Genomic DNA, 18,576 nt, shown 5'->3' with positions numbered 1-18,576 from the left:
CTGTCGCAGGCACCAGGCATACCCACACAACTGACATAGCATTTTTCACAAATATACTAACATACAAAACACTTAAAAAAAATTGATATTATTAAAAATTCGATATATTTTAATACCTATATTATATACATCGATATTTTGACTTTCTATATTTATCAAAATTGATATTATATTACTTGCGTTCAATTATATATTTTTCACCACTATATTCTGGCCATTCGATATTTTGTCACTTCTATGTTTTGACTTCGATATTATGGCTATTCTATATTTTGAATTCGATATTTTGTCTGTTTACCAAATGTACACACGTTCCCTTCTAGCTTCAGCAGCTGCCTTAGTTCCTTTCTATACCATGTCGTTCGTAGTTTTATTTTAAGCCCCGTGTGGCTTTTGTGTTTTTCCTTATGGGTGTTTGTTGAGGCAGCTATAGTTAGGAACTCAAAAATTTGGGCATGAAGAACGGTGAAGAAATCAGTATCCCTTCTGAATCCTTGCGATTGGGTTTTCATAATTGAAAAAAGCTAGTAAAAAATGGTTGAACACAGATCTTATGTTGCAACTGACTTAAGTCATGGTTCCAAACTATTTTTTTCCCTTTCTTCACAGTGCAATGTTCCTTACCTAAATAATTACATGATTTAAATTCTACTTTCTGAAGGGTTAAAATAATGTGTTGTGGATTGTGATCGCTCCCTGCTCTGGGTTTTATTTTAAAATCCTGTAAAATGTTAATGTGCAAAAATATAAAGTAATTGGCAGATTCTATGATTGTTGTTAAGAACGTTGGTTTGGTCAGTTGATCATTTATATGTCTACCATTTGAAGGATGAATCCCCCGGTCCATTGTGGTGCAACTAATCAATCTATCCAGACAGGTGAACTGTTTGACTTTAAAGAATGGAGCCGGGGCAGATTATTATTGGTCTATGCTGTCTGGGGAACCGTTTGACCTGTTTGGAGTAAATTATTGTAAAGCCACCTGTCAACACCATCCTAGAATTTGGTATTAAACCTAGTACAGTTTCGACTTCTTCCAGGATAGTTGCTAGTTTGTTCTTGTCACAGGCTTTTAAGGAGGACTTTAGACATTGATGAGACCAAAAACGTATTCACTGTAGCAAATGATTTGTGTTTAGACTGATGAAGGCTCCGCATATTCCGATGCAATAACATTCTACAAAAACCATGACAAAACAAGAAATGCCAAAAGGCTGGCAGGCAAAATCAGACCTGTTGACTTTGCCAGTGCTTGTTTAAACTGGGGATCATAGTAACTCTATACCTCATTTTTCCCCTCTCACAGGGCACCGCGTGTGTTTGGGAGAAAAGCTTGCGAGGATGGAACTTTTCATCTTCTTCACCAGCCTGCTCCGGACCTTTACATTTCAGCTTCCCGAGGGGGTGAAGGATGCCAGACTCGACTATGTTTATGGATCTATAAAGCGTCCTCACCCATACAAGCTGTGTGCTGTTTCACGCCAGAAAACAGCAACCTAACTGGAGGGGGCTGATGGAAGAGGATGCTGGGGTTGGAAGAGCATGCTATGTACATCACTTGTTATTTGAATGCACATTTTCCCTATGAGAAAAATAAGCAAAAATATATATGGACATGATCCGAAGTTCTAACGTTCTATACCTCAGAGTCAGAAGATTGTATGTAAATACCTCAATTGTAGAAAGGGGTAGCAGTGTTTCTAGATCTTTGTTCACCATTGCAATAAAGGACATATTCTTTACATAATTATATAGGCTTTTTAAACATTCAACAGTATTTACACCACCTTCTCCCATCTACGCATTCTCTCTGGAGTAGCTCCAATATAGCATACGTTAAATAAATACAATCCGGATATCAACCAAAGTAATAGACACAATCAACAAAGGACAGAAATAATATACCCTCCCCATGGTTTGTTTTTACTCCTACACCACCCCCGGGAGGGATTTCTGTCTACATTACGCCAATCCCACATGCTACACAATTAGTCATGCTGTACTGTATAGTGTCTTACTACCCACCAAGAAGGTGTACGCCTCTTAGAACAAATTGCCTAATGGTAATTGTAATGCAGATAATGCCATAATGATGTTTTGGGGGAGAGCATGTGGCATGACAGCTAGAGATGCAGACTGGGCCCCAGGTCTGAGTCTCATTGTCATCACCAACTGGCTGTTATTCCATCTTTAAAAGGAAACCACCATACACTGCTGTCTGATTTTTTTTTTTTACTTCATTTGGTTTGCATTTGATAATATTTCCATCACTAACATGACAATTCTAGTCTACATTTTCGACAATAGCTTAGAGTATATTAGAACATTGGAATGTTGGCAGATCCATTGAAAACAATGAGTGCTCCAGGCTGATAATGGCTGGTATAAGCCTGGAGCTCCAACATTCCAATCTTTCTTTGGTCACAGCTCTTGCGGTGAACAAAGGCTTCAAGGAGCCTGAGGGGATTCAAATCCTCTCACGCTCCCATAAGGCTATGTTTTTTTTGTTAGAACATTCTGCCCTCTAGTGGCAGAATGTTCTAATAGCCTTATAGCCCTTCGTAGCTGGGCTATACCGGCTATTCAAAGTCCCTCTCCCTTGTTAAAGGCCCTTGCCTTCGGCTCGAGCCTTTAACCCTGGAGAGGGCCTTTATTAGCTGGTAGAGCCCTGTACGGCGGGCTATAAGGCTACATTAAATTCCCAATAATATAATTACCTGTAGTGTTTATTGATTTGGGAAGTCTGTAACTTTGTTGAGTTATCTGGCAGGTCTGGTGTCTACCAAATGTTGCTCTTCCATATTTGTACAGCCTGTATGGAATGATGTGAGATTTCTGTCAGTTTTCTTCTCCCCTCAAAGACCTAAACATGTCCAATATCCTGGTTTGTCTAAACATGCCTCCTTGACTAACACCATGCTCTCACAGGAAACTCTGACACATCAACTTAAACAATCAGAGGGTTAAACCCGACCTTCTGATTTAAACTAACAATACTACTTCATGAAGTTATTTTCCTTCCAGTTCCTAATTATCTTAAGACACAACATAACAGAAAGCTTCAAGTTATCTTATCTCATTTTTTTTTCACAACAAGTTTTATTGAGAGGTACAGCAATAGTAAAGACATGGCTCTCCACAGTCAGGAGATCACCACCAAGCATCATGTCACATTTTACCACGAGTACAAAGTCAAATCGATAAAGCAGAGGAACACCTGAAAACCCCCCCTCCTTCCCTCCTCCACCCACCAACCCCAGCCTCCCAACCGCCCTTCTACCCACCCCTTATCCCTCCCTAACCCCATGCACGTGAGTATAGAAAACAGTCAGTGCTTGGTCGTAGTGTGCTAGGTATGACGCACTTCTTAGGCCCATTAAGCGTCCTCCACCCGTAGTTCCTCCTCTAGTTCAGTGGGGGGGTCCAATATCAACCCTCTATACTCCGCCCATCGCTTCCATATCTTAAAATGTTTACGGGGCAACCTCTGGCCTCAAATACAGGTCGCTCCAGTCCCATGCAGTAGTCCATCCCAGCCTTCCATGCACACAGGGGGGGGCTCGCTCTCCCTTCCATGCGCGGGCCAGGTCCCTCTTGGCAACAACAAGCCCCAGCAACAACAAGTGACGTTTGTAAATGTTGCCACCTATACCCTCCAAAACATGGAGCAAGCTTAATCGAGGGGTACGGGGTAGATCCCATCCCAATACTTCAGATAAACAACTCCACACGCCCCTCCAGAATCTGACCAGCCCAGTACAGGACCACACCGTATGCAGCAGCGTACCCGTTGCAGCCCCACAGCGCAGACACTCCGGAGACCCAATCAGTCCCGCCTTCCACAACCGCTCCCTGGTGTAATAGGCCCTGTGTAAGTACTTAAATTGGATCAGTCTAAGTCGTATTGCAATGGCAGCCCCTCGTGGGGACTCCAGGGCCTCCCTCCAATCATCCTCATCCAGGGGACCCACATCCTTTTCGCAGGCTGCCTTGAGGGGAAGCAGAGTGGCGGAGCAGTGTGTGACCAGTGTTTGATAGATTCGGGACACCTTCTTATCTCCAAGGTCTCCCATGAAGACTTTCGCTTCAATTGGGCTAAATTCGGGGAGTAACTCCATGCCTGCGATGCTGGGGGCTAGTGCATGGCGGAACTGTAGGTACCGAAAGAACTGGGTCTTGGGCATGTGGAATTCCGTGCTGAGTTCCTGGAATGATTTGAGGGTGACCCCAGTCAGCACCTGTCCCAAGGACGAGATCCCAATGGCGTCCCAGCCGTCAAACCCCTCCAGCGTGGCCAGTGCGGGAAGCCGCCCATTCCTCCACAACGGAGTCTCCGCCGTCAGTCTACCCCACCAGCCCATTCGGCGCAGCGCCTGTCGCCATACAACAAACACAACGCGCGTGACACATGGCAATGTCCGTCGCAGCCTAGCCGAGTACAGGATCGTGTGGAGAGTGTTGTCGCCCATCAGTGAGCGCTCCAGAGCATATGCCGGGTCTCCCCTGTCACCATACCACCATTCATTAATACCAATAGCTGGGAGGCCTGATAATAGGATAACAGGTCCGACGTGGCCAGACCACCACAGTATGTGGACAGGAAGCATGTCCGCAGCGCCACTCTGGCGGCACCCCCGGCCCACAGGAAGCGACCCAAAACGGAGTTGACCTGCCGAAACCACTGGGGGGCAATTAGGTGCGGGTAACTCTGCAATTGATACAACAGGCGCGGGAGTGCTACCATTTTAAAAATCGCCGACCTCCCGAAAATAGTCAGGGGCATCCGGGACCATGTTTTCACGTCCGCCTGGACCCTCTACCACACAGGCACTATGTTGCGCTCCCAGGCAATATCCACGGATTCTGAGAGAAACACTCCTAGGTATTTCAAACCCCCAGTCGCCACCTGCAGCGCTGATGCCCAGGGGTCCGCCACCATCCCGCCACCCAGCACCCACAAAGTGGACTTACGCGGGTTCAAACATAGGCCCGATACCTCCCCGAAAATGCGCATAATTTCCAAAACTCGGGGCCCTGACCTGCGGAGATCGGTAAGAAAGAAGAGAACGTCGTCTGAATATAATGCAATTCTATCTGAGGGGCCCTCACTCCACTCAAAGCCCCGCATCTGCGCGTCTATGCGCACCCAAGCGGACAGAGGCTCCATAGCCAGGACAAATAGGTACGGGGAGAGGGGACACCCCTGTCAGGTCCCCCTACCAATCGGAAACCTTCCCGAGACCGCCCCTGAGACACGCACCGACGCAGAGATATCGGTATAGAGTAACTTAACGTAGGAAAGAAACACCGGGCCCAAATTGAGACGAGGCAGGAGTGCAAATAGGTACGCCCAACTAACCGAGTCAAAAGCTCTATCAATATCCGCCAATAGCAGAGCCGCACGCTCCCCCTTGGCCCCCATGGCAGCAACTGCTGCCTGTGCCCGACGAATGTTGTGCCGCGTCGCCCTGCGCGGCATGAATCCTGCCTGGTCCGGATGGACCAGGTCCATCACATACGGGAGCAGGCGGTTCGCCAACGCCTTCGCCAGTATTTTAGCTTCGATGTTGAGCAGGGAGATTGGGCGATAGGAGTCATGTCTGTCAGGGGGTCTGCCCGGCTTCTGAAATACCACAACCTCGGCATGGCGCCAGTCAGATGGTAGTCTGCCCTGTGTTCTTGCCACCTCTAGTGCACTGCGGTAATGGGCACCCAATTGGAGCTGAAATTTCCTATAGAATTCACTCGCAAAAAACCACTCGGCCCTGGCGCCTTACCCGTGTTGAGCTGTCCCAATGCGTCTCCTAATTCTTCCGCCGTGAGGGGAAGGTCTAATAACGTCCTGGTCTCATCCGAGACCGCCCTCGGAGGTAAGTCATCAATAAATTTTGCCTTCACAAACGCCGAGCCCTTCAAAGGATTACCCACGCATTGGAGCACTTTGGTGAAAGCCTGCTACAGCCGCCACGCCTTGCCGGACCCGCTTCGCGGGTCCCGCTTCGCGGTCTGTAGCGGCCTGCAAGACACTGCAAGGGGCCTCACCTGTTCTGACCGGCAGGGCTGCGAGCGAGAGCGGCGGACTCCAAGGACCAGGAGTCCCCGCGCGCCCTTGTCCAGCTGGGCTGCTCTCCCTGCCGGCCCGCCCTCTCCTCCACATGATTAATTATCGCTGTCTCCTGGCCTCCGGCGGACTACCTTCACAAACGCCGAGCCCTTCAAAGGATTACCCACGCATTGGAGCACTTTGGTGAAAGCCTGCTACAGCCGCCACGCCTTGTCGGACCCGCTTCGCGGGTCCCGCTTTGCGGTCTGTAGCGGCCTGCAAGACACTGCAAGGGGCCTCACCTGTTCTGACCGGCAGGGCTGCGGGCGAGAGCAGCGGACTCCAAGGACCAGGAGTCCCCACGCGCCCTTGTCCAGCTGGGCTGCTCTCCCTGCCGGCCCGCCCTCTCCTCCACAGGATTAATTATCGCTGTCTCCTGGCCTCCGGCGGACTGCCTTCACAAACGCCGAGCCCTTCAAAGGATTACCCACGCATTGGAGCACTTTGGTGAAAGCCTGCTACAGCCGCCACGCCTTGCCGGACCCGCTTCGCGGGTCCCGCTTCGCGGTCTGTAGCGGCCTGCAAGACACTGCAAGGGGCCTCACCTGTTCTGACCGGCAGGGCTGCGAGCGAGAGCGGCGGACTCCAAGGACCAGGAGTCCCCGCGCGCCCTTGTCCAGCTGGGCTGCTCTCCCTGCCGGCCTCGCCCTCTCGGTGGCCAATTGAATAGCTATATAGAGGAAGAATCTTTCTCGCTGCGCGGGAGCGCGCGGGGGGGCGCCGGGAGAAGCCCGGGACAAGGGCGGGACCGTCTGTGGCCGTCCGGGGCCGATAGAGGCCGGGCCGGGCCCACCCTCTTTGCTCTCATCGCTATTTTAACTCATCCATTAAGTGTTTCTCTCCTGCTTCTTGCTTTTCACGCCCTCATCCGCCCCCAGTGATGTCTGCCTCTGAGGCAACTCTGGCACCGGCCATACAAGGGCCTTCTTTGCTAGGACCTTTGGACAAATTTTTTGCAAAAATTAAGACTGACGTAGACCGGGAGCTCATTCTGGCCGAGAAACGGGTGGGTCGACGTCTTTCTATTGAAAAGTTAAAGTTAAGACCTCTTCAATCCTTGGACGCAATTACAACACCTCTTACATCCCCAATGGATTTAACCACATCATTAGAATACGACAATACTTACCCTCCCATGGAAGATATCCCCCTTATTTTCCAGACTAATCCCCCTGCACAGAATGACATTATCACTATCTCGGACTCCATGTACTCCCAGGTATCTGACACCCAGACAATAGACCTAAGCACTCCTGTTGCAGAACCAGCCCTCCTTTATGATACAAGTATACCATCTCCTGTGTTCACACCAATCGTACCTGACCACCATACCAAGTGTACTTCCGAGGGCCAGCCTCTATCATCACCGCTTAGGGTCACCACCAAGAGTCTTAAAACTCCTTCTAGTAAAACCTTTTTTGGCTCCCCACCAAGGAAGCGAAGAAAGAAGCTAATAATTAATAAGAGAGCCGTGCCTCCTAATCAAGGGTCACCCACTATATTTACTATCCCAAACAAGGCGGGGGCTGCAGACCCCGCGAAAGAGATGATTTCCAGCTCCATCTCGGTACCTAGCTATGCAGGGTTATTGGATGACATTGATTGTCTCATCAAGGCATTGATCCTTCCTCTTACTGAAAGGATCAAAAGACTAGGGGAGAATGTTGAAAAAATCTTACAAGGACAAACGGGGTTACCTTGCCCGAAATCGAATGCCCCTAGAGTTTCAACACAGCCCACTAAAGAAACCAAATCACTTAAGACAGTGACTGGTACCCCCAAGGCAACTGTACAACGCACAGTTGGGCCACAAAAACCCTCCGAGAATTCTACACCCTATGTCAAAATTAGTAATAATAGCAATATTAAAACCACTGCATTGGAAAAACTCACGACTGACAGATGGCATTTTAGGTAGCTACATTTGGGGCTATAAAAAAAATCGCAGAGCACTGTCTTCCCTCAAATTAACAGCTACCAAAGGCGGCCTTGACTTCCCCGACTTTAAACTTTACTTTTACGCTTCTTTTTTGGGTCGGATACGCAGCCTTTTCTCTTTTTACCATCCATATTTCTACCATCAACTTATGTTAGGCACAAAGTCTGTTCAATTTCTAGCTAGAAGTAACGACCCGAACTACTTCAAGCGAGTAAAGTTTAAGACCGCGAAGGATGTAGTACATATATGGCATACTATTATGGCTATTAATAAAACCACGTTCTATCACGCAAAGCTAAGAATATGGTATAATCCGGGTTTACCTGAGATTTTTTGTGATCCGATAGTTAGAAATTGGGCTAACCATGGTATAAACTACCTCTCCGATTTATACGGTTCTTCTGGCTTTTTAACATTCGATACCTTAAGAATACTTTACAATCTACCCGCAAATGCTCTCTTCAAATATACACAGATACGAGATTTCTTAATGAACAGATTGAAACTAAGAGAAATCTCAGATTCAGAAATATGGATTTGCATTTACGGTGAAACAATAAACAAACTAATTAGCATAGGGTACAAATGTTTTATTCAATCTAAGCCTGATGACTGTGATAAAATAGCACAGAAGTGGACTACTACTCTAGGATTGCCCATTTCCTCAAATAATATTACTACTTTTTTACATAACAGCAATTCACTAACTAACTCTTCTAGCTTAAAACTTCAATCCTATAAGACTATATGCCAGTTATATTATACGCCGCTTCACTTCTTTAAATGGTCAGGGACCAATGTATTACCTGAACGCACAAAATGCCCTAAATGCGACCTATTAGCAGCAGATATTGTACATATATTTTTTTCATGCCCTGCTTTACAAACTCTATGGGAGGAAATAGAGAAAGTGCTGAAACAGCATAAATTGTATTTTGGTAAAATTACCGCCGAGATGTTACTTTTGGGAATACAACTTAATTCTGTTACTTATAAGGACTTAATGTTTATTTTAATTTCTTGTGCAAGATTGATAATTGCCAGGGCTTGGATCTCTGATAAACCACCAGTGGTAACCGAATGGTGGCTACTGGTAAATGAAATACATGACATGGAACTATCAACTGCTAAAATTCGAGGGATTCGCTCTCTGAAGAAAGTTGATAAAATCTGGGGTAACTTGTTCCCTATTTAGGATCTTGAATAGTTTTTGATTTCTTTCCTTTTTGATCAATTTTTCAATGAGTCTATGTATCATAAATCTCCTCTTTATTTTTGATTTTTTGTAAAAATGCTTTATCTTTGAAATGTGATTTTCTTGCGATGCCAATAAAAATTTGAGAAAATTAAAAAAAAAAGGAAAAACTCACGACTGCAGAAAAACCTCATACCTCTATAAGGCCTCATAGTACGCATCTCAATAATAGAACTAATTCAAAATCCTCTCCTACCGTTCCACATAAATCAAATAGAAGAACAAGGAATACCGTAGATCTGCCTCCTGAATGCTTAAATTTTGTTATAGCACTCACAGGAGTCCCGCCCCCGCCAGAAGGTAACCCTGAACATCAGGCCAATTTAAAAAACAAGGTTATCTACTGGCTGAGGAGAAACAGACCACTCCCGCCACACCTAAACAGTGATATCGTCTTGGCCAGGCGATGCCACTGGGTAGGCAGTAGACCCAAGGATATAGAAGGCGACGTGATCTTAGTTAATTTTAAAGATCACAGATTGGTCACTTATATTAGCGACTGGTACCCTGGAACGGGGGAGGGGGGAATTTCAACTCATAACCTAAGCTATTTCTATCCTGAGGCTATGCTGAGAAAACCGCCAGCCCAGTCCAGACTCTACCATCCCGATAGCTATGGTCGCCCAAAAGCCCCTGGCGGCTTTACCATATCTACATCTCACAAATATCATACTGGCCACAACACTTCCCTCCCCCACCATTTGAACACTTTTGTTCCATTTCTGCATAGACCTCCCGCCCCAGACAGCTTACTTCATTTGAGGACATCAAGGGGTCAAAATCCCTTTGAAAACACTAATGATTTCCGGCTGCAGTCCAGTCAGGTACCATTATCACCGAGAAATTTTCACAACCCTAACGTCCATTGGGGTGATCCATGTCTTCACAACCCAAAAGATCTTTGGAATATAGCCCTGTCCAACTTCTACCACCCGCTCTCAGGCTTAGATGACAATGAATGACTCCACAAGTCGATTAACATAGAAAAATCTCCTGTGGGCCCACAGACCAGATACTGCACCTCTGCCCATTTCTTGTCATCTAGCTCACTTAATAAGCAGCCTGAGAGCTGCTGTGGCAGAACAGTGGCGGGGATGGATTCTTTTAGTGAACCCCGGCCATCTGATCACTCACAGTCTCAACAGTCCCTGCATAACGGTTCCACTCCCAACTCCTTGATCTCTTCCCATACCCTTACTACCACTACACATCTACCAGACATACCTTGTGTGAACCTAGGCCGCACACGCGGAGCCACCAGTAATGTTCCTGTCTCTAATTCACTTCTTTCATGGAATGTCGCGGGGCTAGCTAGTAAGGCCTTCAACAAAGCTTGGCTAAACGTTATTCACATGCACGACATCTTATGTTTTCAAGAATCTTGGTGCTGTGAAGAAGTTCATCTTCTGGGGTACCAAACTTTTCACTCCCCTGCCACACTATCAGTTCAGGGTCATAACAAGGGGGGCCTTTGTGTCTATGTCTCAACAACAGCAAAGGTTAAGATCCACAAATTCGTCTCTAGCACCCACTTCCAAATTTTACACTTTAAGTGGGGTTCGTTAGAGAATATTGTACTGTTGAACTTTTATAATAATATGGCTGATACCGAATTGGAGTCCACCATGTCACATATATCGCGTCTGTTGTCACATACTGTGGATCGCTTTAAGGGGGTAACAATAATGTGGGCAGGGGACTTTAACTGTACTATTTGCCCACAGTCTGATTCTCCCTTGTGTGGCATTGCAGATTTTGGTGAGGAAAACCCAATTCATTTTGTGCATACAAAGAGGGGGATGTTGCTAAATACATTTGTTTTTAAATTTGATCTTTGTTTTGCCAACCAGTCCTGTCCCGCACCCGTGCAGTTTGAGCCAACCTTTTTTGGTAGAGATTGTAATTCAACTATTGATTTCATCCTGATATCTACTGCCAACTCTGGAATCTTGACCTCGTGGGTGGTCGGCAAGGACGTATTTAGTGACCACTACCCCCTTTCCATCACTGTAAAAACAAAGGAACGAATTGCTAAAAATCCTACCCTTCTCACGTATCCCTATAGGATTGAACTATCCAAAACTAATGGCTACGTGGTGAAATGGGAGAAGATTGTACCCGGTGTCTTTTTGAAAAAGCTACTATCCGATTCCGTAAACGATGTTAATCTCTGCCTAGAGGAACGGGCGGACCCTTCTTCTGTCATGACTGCTTTTGCCAATATCCAACAGCGGATACAAAATTTGCTGACCCGGGCAGCGAATAATAACTACTCACCTAGAGAAGGGTGGTTCGATGGGAAGTGCACAAAAGCTCTAAAAGCCCTTAAAAAAGTTTTGGCACTTAAACCTAGGGACCCTCACACAATTCGCAGTGCTAGGCAAGTATACAAACGCGCATTAAAAGAAAGAACTCAGGCCTTAAAAAAGCAAGCATGGGCCACACTAAGAGAAGCATCCGCCCAGAAAATTACCACTAAGTTCTGGAGATTGGTCAAATCTTTGTACCAACCGAATCATAGCGGTATTAAACTAGATCTGGCAATAACAGGTGACAGATGGCACACACACTTTAGGCAATTGTATATGGACATAAAGCCAGCTGACTCTATCATTTCGATAGGGCAGGTCCCAACTGTCTCACAAACCATAGATAGTAGGAGGGACACCCATCCCCGAGTTTGTCCATTCCCGATTGATATAACTTTTACAGTAGGGGAAATGCAGGATGCAATCAGGGACAGTGCATCAGGCAAAGCACCAGGGCCAGACTGTACCCCGGTAGACGTGTACAAAGCTGAACCAGATTTCTGGGCCCCCCTGCTCACAAATGTGTTGAATAAGGGCAATCTAAAGGGGTTTATAGAAACTTGGTCGGATGCAATAGTGGTCCCCATTTTTAAAAAGGGCAGGCGTGACGACCCAACCTGCTATAGGCCAATATCCCTATTAGATGGCCTTATGAAATTAGCAGGGAGGATTATTTTAAAGAGACTTCAGGAGTGGGAGGAGGAACACAATGTAGTCTCACATTTCCAATATGGATTCAGGAAGGGTATAGGGACTGCTGAGCAGTGTTTAAATCTGGCCCTTTTATGCGCTAAATATACGCAGGCTAGAGGTGGGTCACTTTTTATAACTTTTGTTGATTTAAGTTCTGCTTTTGACTGCGTGGACCATACTTTGTTATGGTCAACATTGGCCGAGATGGGCATTGATGCACGCTTAATTACCTTCATTAGAGAACTGTATCATAATTGTGGGGCAAGAGTGAGATTTGGCAAGCAGGGCGAATTTACCGACAAATTCGCCCTGTTAAGAGGGGTTAGGCAAGGGTGTATCCTAGCCCCCAGGCTATTCACTTACTACATAAACTCAGTAGGCCAATACCTCTCTCTCTTTCAAAATGATTACCCAACCGTGAAAGGTTCACCGGTGCCAATCCTCTTGTATGCCGATGACGCGGCCATAATGTCCCAGACCCAAGTGGGACTGCAGAGGGCAGTGACTAAATTTGCAGGTTTTATGCAGGATAGAGGGCTGAAAGTGAACATTTCGAAGACTTTTACCATGCCGTGCACCAACAAGCGCAGGAGGGCGCCATGTAACGTGTCCCTGGACAAACAGAATATAGCCATTGTAGATAAATTCTGCTATCTGGGTATATTGTTTGACAGGAAATGCCGTTGGAAACAGGCGATTGAAGCAAGGAAACTGGCCTTCACTCACACCATAGGCGCCTTATGCGCTTTTTCTAATAGAGTGGGTGGAAAACCCATCAAAGAACTGGTACAAATATATCAGGCGAAGTGTGTGTCCACAGCCACTTACGGGGCGGGACTTTGGGGCATCGAGAAGGATCAATCTTTGCAGAGCTGTGAGAACCAATTCATTAGCTACCTTCTAGGTGTACCAAAAACCTCATCCTCATTTATGACGCATATGGAGACTGGAGTCAAGCATTTGAGCGACATAATTAAGACGGCCCCAATTCTTTTATGGCATAAGGTATGGACAACAAGGGAAGCCAGTTTTAGTAGGGACCTCCTGGAGGATTGTTTGGCCCTAGATGGGGTTGCAAATTTCCGATGGTTGTCGTACGTAAGATCTGTACTCAGTGAGATAGGCCTCCTAGATTATTATGTAAAACCTAGAACCCTGGAGGGCGTATCTAGATCAGTTCTCAAAAAAACACTGACCTCCCACCTGGAAACTTTGAGATGGAACGTTGAAAAGAACAAACAAACCATCTTAAACTTTCAAGAAATCACCCCTAACGAAGGCATGCAAATGTATTTAAAAGTGGACCCCAGCCCGTACCACAGAATGCTTTTGTCCCGTCTCTGCCTTGGGATCTTCTTTCGTATGGTTTCTGTACCGGAGATGAATAACTGGTCTTCATTGAAAATGACATGTTTGTGTGACAATACCGCATTTCAATCTAATTTGCATTTAATGTTTTTTTGCTCTTTCTATTCCACCCCCAGAAAATTCTATCTAAAACCTCTCTTAAACCGTTGGGGTGTAAGAAATTGTAGGCCTGCCTTCTTAAGATTGTTAAAACTTGAAGACGAGCACGTGATTTTTGCGGTATCTTGTTTTTTAAGATCTGTCATGTTGTTGCGGAAAACCATGCGGTAAAACATTCTGGCTTGGGTCCCTCCATGTCTATTGTGTTGGACAGCACAAATTCCATTACATATCGTATTGTACTTGAATGAATTTTTACGACTCCGTTATTACAATTGCTGTTTTTTTAACTGCTAATTTTATATGTAAGCATTTATTAATTGCGATGTTTTAAATGTATGTGTTGTGCTTTTATGATTTGATGAAAATCGAATAAAGCTTTATATACTATACTAGCAACCTCATCTGCCGATAGACAATCCCGCGGAGCATATTGCGCCGTGAAGTAGCTGGCAAAACTCATCGCCAGTTCCGTCGGGTCAGTAATCGCCACTCCGTCCTCAGCTGTGAGGCCCGGCAACGTGATCGGTTGGAACGTACATTGACATAGCCTGTGGAGCATTGTGCAGGACTTATCCCCCCACTGATAGACTCTGCTCCGCGTAGCCAGCCACGCTTGCTTAGCCTCATCCAGTAATACAGACGCATAAGACTGTTGTGCCTGCAGGAGCAACCGCACCCCGATCTCATCTCCCCCTCCCGGGCATCGCAGTTCTAGGGTTTCCACCAGCGTGGCTGCTTCAGTAACCGCCTCACTGCGTCGTCGACGGGCCGCCGCGCACCACGCAATGTCCACTCTCCATATGGTGGGCTTCATGGCTTTCCTGCCAGTAATGGGCAATCGCACTCCGTAAATGTTGGATATAATCAGGCTGCTGCAGGTGCCACGAGGACATCCTCCACCGTAACGGCTGTCGATTCTTAGACAGTTTAACCCTGACTGCCACAGGGGAGTGGTCAGACAGCCCTCTCGGCAATATCCCTGCCTCCCGCACTCTGTCCAGATACACACTGGGCACAAACACATGATCCAGTCGCGAGAAGGAGCCATGCACCGCAGATACATACGTGTACTCGCGGACCTTGGGATGCATATGGCGCCACACATCCACCCAGCCCATTCCCTCCACCAGCGCACTCAATCTGGAAGGAGGGGCAGCTGTCAACATCCCCCGTAAACACTGGCGGTCCATACAGGCATCCATCACCTCATTCCAGTCACCCCCCACCACAGCCAAGGACTCTGGGATGTCTTCCCATACCGCAAACAGCCTCTCAGATAAAGACCACTGCAAAGGAGGAGGGGCATAAACACTCCCAAACACCACTGGCTCAGTGCCCACCATCCCTTTAATAAAAATGTAGCGACCCTGTGGATCTACCCACTGTCTCTCGTGGATGTAGGCCAATCTGCGATGCACCAAGATAGCAACTCCTCTGGACCCCCTAGAGAACCCAGCATGAAACACCTGTTGATAGCCAAACCTCTGTAGGCTAAGCACCTTCGTACCCATCATGTGCGTTTCTTGTAGCAGTAGCACGTCTGCAGCCTCCCTCTTCCCCCACCGCAGAATTGCCCCCCGTTTGATCTTGTCGAGCATCCCCCTTACATTCCAGGTTACCACACGCATGGACTCACCGGGGAGCCCTGGAGGTACATCAGCCAGCATCGAGGAGAACTATCCAAGCAGGCCCTCTGCGCCACACCCACGCACTCAGCACCAACATCAGGAAATCAGAAATACTCACGTGCAACCCCCTCCACCCATCCCTGGTCCCCCCCTACAACAACAACTGCCCCCCCGCCCCCCTCAACCCAAGTCAACCCCCACTCCACCCCTCCATCCCCCCCGTCCCCCAAGCCCCCCACCCCTATACCTCATAGAACTCTGAAGTACCTGTCGCGGCATTGGCAACCTCGGACCCACAACAGAGGATCCAAGGCCAACCATACCAATGGATCCCAACACCCCTGAGAACAGTAGAAACACCCCCCCCCCAGTCAACTCCCACCCTAGAAGAAGGCTGGTAGCCCCTATAGAGTAGCCACCCGAACCCTTTCCGCAATCCCACACATGCTTAAGACATTCTTTAGAATCAGCAATACAGACAGTGTTCGCACCTCCAAGCTATAGGACTCGGCCATTCGACTCTACTCAGCCGGAGCCCGTGGCATCAACAGACAAACACTGTTCTCCCCCGGCCTCAATGATCTTGTCCGGATTGATCGGAGTCCACAGTCCCACTATCTTGCGTCCCACTGACGGATTTGGATCGCTTCCGCGATCTGGACCTCCGGTTCCTTCCGCTCTGGACAGGTCGGTCTCCCCGTTCCCGCGACGACTCTCTCGAATGGCCTGGGTTCAGTCCCGGTTGGGCATGCGGCCTGATCCGCACCGCCTCGTCCGTCCACTTAAAGACATCCTCTGGGGTATCAAAGAAGTGTGTCCGCGACTGGAAGACCACCCGCAGGCGGGCCGGATACTGCAGGGAATACTGGATTTTCAGACCGCGCAATTTCGCCTTGGCGGCAATAAAGGAATGTCGTTGCAGCTGCACTAGCCTGGTATAATCCGGAAATATCATTATCTTCTGATTTTCAAAGGAAATGGAGTCCCTGGTCCTTGCCTCCCGTAGGATAGCGTCTCTATCATGATAATTCAAAAGTCTAGCTATCACTGGTCTGGGCCGCTCACCCTCCGGTGGCCTTTGTGTTAGGGCCCGATGAGCTCGTACTATTACAAAGCAGTTGGATAGAACCCCCGGGGGCAGCCAGCTCTCCAGCCACTGGGACAGAAACCGCTCCATTTTCCCTTTCTCACACCTCTCCGGAAAACCAACAAAGCGAAGGTTGTTCCTGCGCGCGCGCCCTTCGGCATCCTCCACACGGAGCGCAAGGCCCCGTTGAATGTTTTCCATCGCCGCCATTTTCTGCATCAGGGTCCCGACATCGTCTTCCACCACCGAAATCCTGGATTCCGTCTCTGTGATTCGGGCCACAGCATTCCGCAGGTCCTGACGCAGCAGGGTCACATCCGCACCCACTGCCCCAATTTTGGCATCTAGCATATCCCGTGACTGGGTGATCGCTGCCATAAGCGCCGCATTGTCCGGTCCTGCTCCATGCCCTCCTCCAGATGGCCCTGGCCCCCCACTGGGTCCCGTGAATTTATCAATGGGCCCCTTCTTGGATGGACCGCCGCCACCCCTGGTCATAATTGCAGTCAACCTTGGGGCCGCTATGTTATGAGCGCAGGCACTAGCACGGATACCTAACACCTTCAATCCAATGCAGCTCTTCCGCCCTCGGGCGTGGACGACCCTCACACCACTATCACTGTTGACCGGGTCGGTCAGGACCAGCGCTCGCACCACCGGCCAGTCACAATCAGGTCCCCGGTCAGCACCCACCTCGCGGCGGCCTCAGTTCTCCGCAGTCTCGTGGTCAACTTGCTTTCGGGCCTCTGCCCTAGGCCGTCGGGCACAGCGACCCCACACTCCCCAGTAGTTGTCCTCCCATGCCTTGCTGCCTTAAATGCTGATATTTGGGCCCCAGAAGAGTCACTCACTGTGTATAATCCACCACCAGGCTGCGCACAATCTGTGAGGGGAAATGTAGCAGCGCTCCACCCAGTTCACCGGAGCAAGTCACACACCAGGGGTCCCAGGGTCCCCGGCCCACTCACGAGCCCTCCGGCCAGGAGGCACCAAAATCAAGGTCCCGGCCTCTCAGGTTAGGACTAGGCCTCAAATCACCGCCGTCCAGGTATCCGCATCAAGTGGCCCAGGAGCGTCGCTTATGGTACCGGACAGCTCCCAGCCCCGTCCGCTGCCCTTGTCCCACCAGCGGTCTGCAGTTCAGGGCCAAGGCCGGCCACAGGCGCCTCCACCAAAACTCAAGGCCCAGGCTGCGCCGAGGCGACGTAGGCCACTGCTCTCCTCGGGCGTCTTCCGTGCTCCAATCTCCACCGCAGCCACCGGCGAGACAACTGGGGGCCAGTCCGCTGCTCCACCACCTCCAAGAGGCTCCGGGCCCAGACCAATGTTCAGCGCGATCAGCCCACTCACAAGCCCTCCCGGTCAGGGGACGCCAAAATCCAGGTCCCGGCCTCGCTGTTCGGGACTAGGCCTCAAATCGCCGCCGGCTGGTCAGCCGCATCAAACGGCCCAGGAGCGCCGCTTACGGTACCGGACAGCTCCCAGCACCTTCCGCTACACTTGTCTCACCAGCGGTCTGTAGTATGGGGCCAGGGCCGGCCCCTCACAAGCTCTCCGGCCGGAGGCGCCAAAATCGAGGTCCCGGCTTCGCTGGTCAGGACCAGGCCGTAGAGCACTACCGGCGGTTCCGCTGTGCCAAACGGCCGAGATGCGCCGTTTTCAATGTCGGAGAACTCTCTGCCCCTTCCGCTACACCTGTCCCACAAGTGGTCCGCGATTCGGGTCCAGGGGCCAGGATAATCAGCCGGATATGTGTCGGGCCGGCGGGAGCTCTAGCAATCTGCAACCGCCATCGTCGCCCGCTAAGCCACGCCCCTATCTTATCTCATTTTGAGTATTACAAATTGCATTTTATAACAATAGGAACGGAATGCTCAAGTCTTCCACATCAATGTACACATTTTTACCACCATCTCTAACAATCTCAAACAACAAAGGATTTGCTTGAATACATGAATAACCAATCGGTGAGATCAAACTGGAGCCTAGTAATAAGATGCTTAACAATTCATTAGAACAAGACTGTCAATTTAATCAAAACTGCATCCTAGTATCTTAACTCGTTGAAATCCATCTGCACCAATTAAAATGG

General features: G+C 48.6%; 1 protein-coding gene across 1 annotated transcript in view; it reads left to right on the top strand.

Moving 5' to 3' along the window:
• LOC144790707 (cytochrome P450 2J2-like) overlaps positions 1-1,722 on the top strand; it is an 83,148-nt gene extending 81,426 nt beyond the window's left edge. Inside the window, exon 8 of the mRNA XM_078665427.1 lies at positions 1,307-1,722. Within this exon, the coding sequence (XP_078521553.1) occupies positions 1,307-1,500 (194 nt within the window). The 3' untranslated portion in view covers positions 1,501-1,722. The remainder of the gene's footprint in view (positions 1-1,306) is intronic.
• Positions 1,723-18,576: the final 16,854 nt, after the last annotated feature.

The sequence above is a fragment of the Lissotriton helveticus genome, chromosome 11, assembly GCF_964261635.1.
Source record: "Lissotriton helveticus chromosome 11, aLisHel1.1, whole genome shotgun sequence".
In the NCBI taxonomy this organism is placed as follows: domain Eukaryota; kingdom Metazoa; phylum Chordata; class Amphibia; order Caudata; family Salamandridae; genus Lissotriton; species Lissotriton helveticus.
The sequence above is the reverse complement of the archived record's forward strand: the minus strand, read 5'-3'. Positions and strand labels throughout refer to the sequence as shown.